Source organism: Psammomys obesus, unplaced genomic scaffold, assembly GCF_907164565.1.
Source record: "Psammomys obesus unplaced genomic scaffold, mPsaObe1.curated_primary_1811, whole genome shotgun sequence".
Taxonomy (NCBI): domain Eukaryota; kingdom Metazoa; phylum Chordata; class Mammalia; order Rodentia; family Muridae; genus Psammomys; species Psammomys obesus.
In genome coordinates this window covers 5,801,721-5,808,083 of record NW_026596125.1, presented here as the reverse complement: position 1 = coordinate 5,808,083, position 6,363 = coordinate 5,801,721, and the positions used below count along the sequence as shown (strand labels likewise).

The window sequence follows — 6,363 nt, the reverse complement described above, 5'->3', positions numbered from 1 at the left end:
ATCTATCTATCTATCTATCTATCTATCTATCTATCTATCTATCTATCATCTCCACTTGACATGTGAAAGATGTGCTTTGAAACTTGATTAAAGATGAGGTCTATGTGGGATTACCTTTTCAGCTTCAGTTTCAGCTTAATAATGAGTTTTCTTGGTAGCCATAAAAATCACCATTCTGAGCACTCGCCTTCCTTGTGCTGGAATTGGTACTTGAGCCTTAGAACTTTCCTCACATCCTGTGGATAGGATGTTTTTAAGGTGAGCAGGACACTGGCTCTCGTACCACTTTTAGGAAGTAGCCATATCTTTAATGAGTCTAAATATGTGCCCAGCTGAGACTAGGTCTGGAAAACTCAAGTAATCTTCCAGTGCTGCAAGTGATGGGGCAATCATGAAATCCCAGTGTCCTGACCAGATTGCTGCCTGGGTAATAGCATCCTTTCTGCAGTACCCCTGCAGTGTTATTTGCGTATCAGAGCTCCATAAATGGCCTCGCTGGCTGTTAAGCAGCTGCCACTTCCCACCCCTGAGGTGGCTTTGTTTTCCGGGTGGGTAAATCAGTCCTTGTGTGTAGTTTTGAAATGGTTAGGGAGCCTTTGGGAGGAGAGTGTAAGTTAGCAGCTTACAAGTACGTGTCTTAAGGGAAAGAAGCTTGTATTTCTCCCAAAGGATAGCTATCCCTGTGGACTCAGTCGGATAAGACAGATTGAGTTTTCAGCATATTCACTTTTTAGAAGCAAGAAAGAAGAAAAAAATAGGAGATGTAGAGGAACATAAACACGAACTAATTCATCCGAGAGGAAAGTGCAGGTAGAACAGAACTGACATTTGTGTGTGTATGCGTACGTGCACACAAGTGCACTTGACAAACGCCTGGGTGAGCTGAGAGATCCCCTGGGAGTCAGCAGGCAGGCGGTTCGGGCTTGGGTACTGGGGGCATCGCCATGAAAGAGGCTCACAGAAGCCTTTCTGTTATCACTTTCTTAATTAGCCAGCAGGCTTTTTAAACTTGGTCATACTTACCTTCTCTTTTCTGTTGTTTAATAGTCTGTGAATCCTTACATTGTGAAGCTGTCTATTGTGGATGATGAGGCTACGCTGAATGTGAGTATTGGATTCTGGATAGTTTAGTATTGTCTTCCTTGCATTTGCATGCAGAGTCCTTATTTTCAATGGACATTAAGAAGAGAGAAGCTGGGTCAGTGGTGTTAGCAATGGAAACTGGTAGAAAAGGGCAGGTTAAGGTCATCCTGTGGTACTTGGTGTGACCCTGTTTCAAAAGAAAAGAAAAAGGGCTGGGATTTAACTTCCAGTACTACAACAAATAAGTAAGAAATGAATGCCAGAAAGCAAGTGCTTTATCATGAGTTTGGATTTTGTTTTTCGAGACAGTCTTTGTAGCCCAAGCTGGCCTTAGAGTTCTGGTCCTCCTGCTCCAGCCTCTTCAGTACAGGATTACAGTGTGGGCCACGTACAACCATGTGTGTTGCCTGGTGCCTGAAAAGACCGGGAGAAGGTAACCGGGTTCCCTAGAACTGGAGTTACAGATGGTTGTGAGCATCCATATGGGTGCTGGGAACTAAACCTGGGGGTTTCTCGAGAGTAGCAAGGATTTTTTACCACTATGCCATGTCTCCAGCCCTGAAATTCTTCCTTAAAGAACTAGCTTGATACAATTTATAGCCATACTTGAGGAGGTTGAAACATGAAGAGTGATATATATCTGTTATATGTGTCCCTAAAATTCTGCAAAATAACATCTGCTTTCTGGATTTAAGGAAAAAGGTGACCAGGTATTTGACTTTACTTCCTTTTCTTCTATCTTTTAAAATTTCTTTTAATTTCCCTTGGAAAAAACTATGTGTGTGACTTACCCTTTTAACCATAATCCTCATCTTTGTGACCTTAAAGATCTTTATGATATGCTTTACAGATTCTGGAGAAAACTGTTCTGTCATTGTAATATTTATTTCATGCTGTTTTCCTTACATTTTAAAAATTATGCTGGGCATGGTGCCACACACCTTTAATCCCAGTATTTGGAAGGCAGAGGCAGGCAGATCTCTGTGAGTTCATAGCCAGCCTGGTCTACAAAGCGAGTTTTAGGACAGCCATGGCTAGTTTTGTAGTGAGACACTGTCTCAAAAAATTTTTTTATTACATTTTATTTAGTGTATATGTATGTATATATATATGACACAATACATCATATATATGACATATTTGTCACATTTGACATGTATGATGTATGTGTCTGTATACACACGCACACACGTGTCAAAGGATAACTTGTAGGAGTCTGTTTTCTTCATTCACTCCATGTGTCCTCAGGCTTGGCAGCAATAGTCTTTATTTTCTGAGATGTTTCACCAACCCCTTTCCTGTTTTCTTGTGGCCTGAGAGTGGCTTTCCTATACTCATTTTCATTTAATCCAAGACTCACTATCACTTTTGTTGTGGCTGTTTGAGATCTGTGTGAGTTCTTTTTGTTTGAATCTTCTCATAGTATGTAGGAACATTAAGCAAAATAATTATACAAACAGTCTTTCCAAAGAGGATGCTGCCCCACCTCCCTTGGTTTAGGGTTTTTGTTATTTTGATGAAATAAACAAAATTCTACTAAGAATTTCTGTCCTTAATGTCAGCTTTCAGGCAGAACGTCTTGGGTATAGAGTCTAGGACTTTAATGTTTTCCATGACTGAGCTATAGCAATGTGACCGATACCTAAAGGCTCCTTGCTTATTTCAGCTATATTGTATCTTCTCTTCCAGGGCATGGGGCTTGTAATCACTCAGGCTTTATCTGAGTACAACAGGTAAGTCTACTTTTTCAGAGGGAAAGGCTAATTTTCACTTGAACTGGGTGAGTAGGGAAGAGGTTTGTTAGAATTCTTAGGTAAAAAAATTCCTAACCTATCTGACTTGTTCCAGTTTGATGGTATCCAAAGGACTTCTTTATAACACCAGGGAAAAGCAGCCATCAAGTTAGTGACTACGTTTAGTTTTTGTTAGGAACCTCCTTTTTCAGCCTTTGTTATTTTGTTATAGAGAGTATTTCTCTGGCTTTATAAGATACAAAGCAGATTTCCCCCTTTACCTAGTGTGTCATGTAAATATCATTTTCTATATAAGAAAGCTCATGGGGCATCACTTAAATTTTTTTGGTTTGGTTTGGTTTGGTTTGGTTTTGGTGTTTGGTTTTGGATTTTTGAGAAAGGGTTTCTCTGTGTAACCCTGGCTGTCCTGGAGCTTACTATGTAGATTAGGCTGGTCTCGAACCCAGAGATTTCCTGCCTTTACCTTCTAAATTCAGGCATTAAAGGCATGTGCCACCACTGCCTGGCTAAAAATTCTTTCTCTCTTAAATGATTATTTATTCTTATTTTATGTGCATTGGTATTTTGTCTGCATGTATATGTGTATGAGGGTGCCAGATCCATTAGAACTGGAGTTACAGGCAGTTGTGAGCTGCCATGTGGGTGCTGGGAAGTGAACTCGGTGCTCTTAATAACTGAGCCATATCTCCAGCCCCCTCCCTTCCCAGTTCTTCGAAGAATAAGAAGAGAAAGTGTATTGTGTCAGGTCTCATTTGACAGATGTGCATATGTTTCCTCCCTATCTCCTTCCCTTCCCTGGGAGTTGAACCCGGGGCCTTATGCAAGCTAAGAACAACCTCTGTTACTAAACTATACTGATGAACCAAATATTTATTTTTTATTAGTGACTCAACTTCCCAGAGTCCTTGTTTAGTCTCAGGGATCTTTTAAGTTGATGCTTGCTTTCTTCATTCCATGGATAGGTAAGGATTTGGTGTTCCATGAATGGAAACTAGAAATATCTGTAATCCCACTAAAAGGGCCAGTGTAGTAGATAATTTATATTTTGGAGGGCTTTTCTAATCACTCATTCTTGCTTATAAATAAATGACACAGAGACATATTAGACTTATTAATAAACATTAGGCTCCAAAACTGAGCAGATACACATTTTTAGTAATCTTCTATGCTTGTCTTACTATTTCTCAGCTCTATGTGCCCCAGGTTACTATCCTATTGGTCCTGTATGGGCTGTTTCTGTTCCATCAGGCCATGAACTTTCTCTCCATCTTCCTCTTTCTTCTCCTCTCTAATTTTTTCTTTCTTGTGGTCCCTACCTGAGATCTCAAGACTGGTAACGGAAGTTCTATCTACCTGTATCCTCTGCCCAGAGCTGGTTGTCCAGTTTTTTAATTAATCAATCAGAGATAATTGGTTAATACACAACATTGTTTACGCAACATTGATCAGTAACATGACAATACCCTCCTCTGGACTGCAACCAGATCTTAGGGCCCAGAATTCAGCACAGAGCACCAGACCGGCCCTACCAGGACAGCCGGGATCTTTCTTGCTTCTGATCAGACTTTCCTCACATACACTTGGGTTTTAAAGCTTGTCCCATCTCCACAAATGTTTTAGCTCTTCAACTTCTTCCTCCTTCAAACACAAACAAGGTTTTCACTGTCACAGCCTGAAAGAATTTTCACTGCCACACTTTTCAAGTAATCATGTGTTTGGGAAATAACTGGATCAGCCATATGCTAGAGAGCTTCACACTTGCGCAGCTTGCTTTCCAAGGCTCTCCTAAAGTAGCCCAGCATTTGGTACACAGCACCTCAAGAGCAGATGGGTGCCGCTCAGCTTGCGGGGGAGCTGCCGTGGCTAGAGCGTCACCATGCTTTACTTTTCTGGAGCCAGACATTCTAAGAGTACTCTGCCCTGATTCCCTAGAATGTCAGGGTTGAATATATACTTGGTTAAAAAAAACCCTGAAGTTTAATTTAGTTATCTTTTTAGGCAGTATAAAGACAAGGAAGAAGAACACCAGAGTGGTTTTTTTTCTGCTTTAACAAATATGGTAAGTTCTGCTTGTGTTTTTCCCCTCCTGTTGAGAAGTACAGGAAGCCTTCAGGGGTGGGCAGATCTGGGCTCAGGAGTTCAGGTATCTTTGTGGTAATGCTGTAAGGAGCAGAGAACAGATTATATTTTATTTGGAACTGTATTTCCTTGATTTATTTACTTATTTAATTTATTTACTTTTTGGAGCTAGAATGTCAGTCTGTAGCTGAGGCTGGCTTGGAACTCATGATAATCCTGCCCTAACCTTTCAAATACTGAGGTTACAATTGTGGGCTACCATACCCTCACTAGAACCATAGCCTTTTTAGTAAGTTCCAAAACCAGGTTAAATAGGGTAGAGCGGTGCTTTGATTTTTCTGGGACTGATAATTTTTTTCCAGATTAATTGGGCTTAGTGGTCCCTTAATCCCATCATTGGGAAGGCTGAGGCAGAAAAAAAAAATATGAGTTTACTGATAGCCTGGTTACATAAAGAAACCTGGTTTCAAAGAAAGAAAGAAGCTGGCATGATGGTGTACAACTTTAATTCCAAAACTTGGGAGGCAGAGGCACGAAGACTCCGTGAGTTCCAGGCCAACCAGGGCTACTCAATGAGACCCTGTTTCAAAACAATAAAACCAAAACGAAAGGAAGGAAGGAAGGAAGGGTACACATTAAGGGTAGACTATTGCTGAGGCAGGCAGATCTCTATGAATTTGAGGCCAGCCTGATGAATACAGTGAGTTCTAGGCCAGTCAGAGCCATGTAGAGAGACTCTGTCTCAAATAAACAAAACAAAAACAAAACCCAACAATAACAAAAGAAATCTTTTGCAGTCCCAGCTATTTAGTCAGATGAGGATTACTTGAGCCTACCTATTCAAGACTAACTTGAGCAACATAGTCAAGACTCCATTTCGAGATTGAGTTGGCTCTGTTGACACTATAGAACAGAATAGGAGGGTATAGATGAGTCCTCCCTAGTGGTCTTCTGTGGCCATGTGATCCCTCATAGCTTGATGAGGCATTCCATTACCGTGTTCTCTTTATATGTTGCTGAGGATTGAACCTGAGCTTTGGGACTGCTAGGCAAGCTCTGAACCTACGGGCTATGTCCCCAGCCAAAGAGATTAATCTTTGAGAAAGAAATCTAGAATGGGACAAATACCTGTAATCCCAGCAGTTGAAAGGAAGAAAAGGATCAGTGATTCAAGACCACCCTGAGTCCCTGTCTCAAAAGTACAAAAAAAGAGGGCTACAGAGATGGCTCAGCAGCTCAGAGCAGTGGCTGCTCTTGCAGAGAACCCAGGTTCAGTCCCCAGCACCCACATATTGCTTCATAACTGTCTGTTAACAACCATCCAGTACTCTTATTTTGGCCTCAGTGAGCACTGCACACATGTGGCACACAGACATACACAGAGGCAAACACTTATACACATAAAATAAAATAAAATAAAATAAAATAAAATAAAATAAAATAAAAT

The 6,363-nt window shown here is 40.8% G+C and overlaps 1 protein-coding gene across 3 annotated transcripts in view; it reads left to right on the top strand.

Annotated features, from left to right (window-relative positions):
• Window positions 1-6,363, top strand: part of Armh3 (armadillo like helical domain containing 3) — a 176,170-nt gene that overhangs the window by 34,365 nt on the left and 135,442 nt on the right. For all 3 annotated transcript variants that reach the window (XM_055591672.1, XM_055591670.1, XM_055591671.1), the window contains exons 9-11: window positions 1,048-1,104; window positions 2,773-2,816; window positions 4,836-4,896. In XM_055591672.1, coding sequence (XP_055447647.1) covers window positions 1,048-1,104; window positions 2,773-2,816; window positions 4,836-4,896 — 162 coding nt within the window. The remainder of the gene's footprint in view (window positions 1-1,047; window positions 1,105-2,772; window positions 2,817-4,835; window positions 4,897-6,363) is intronic.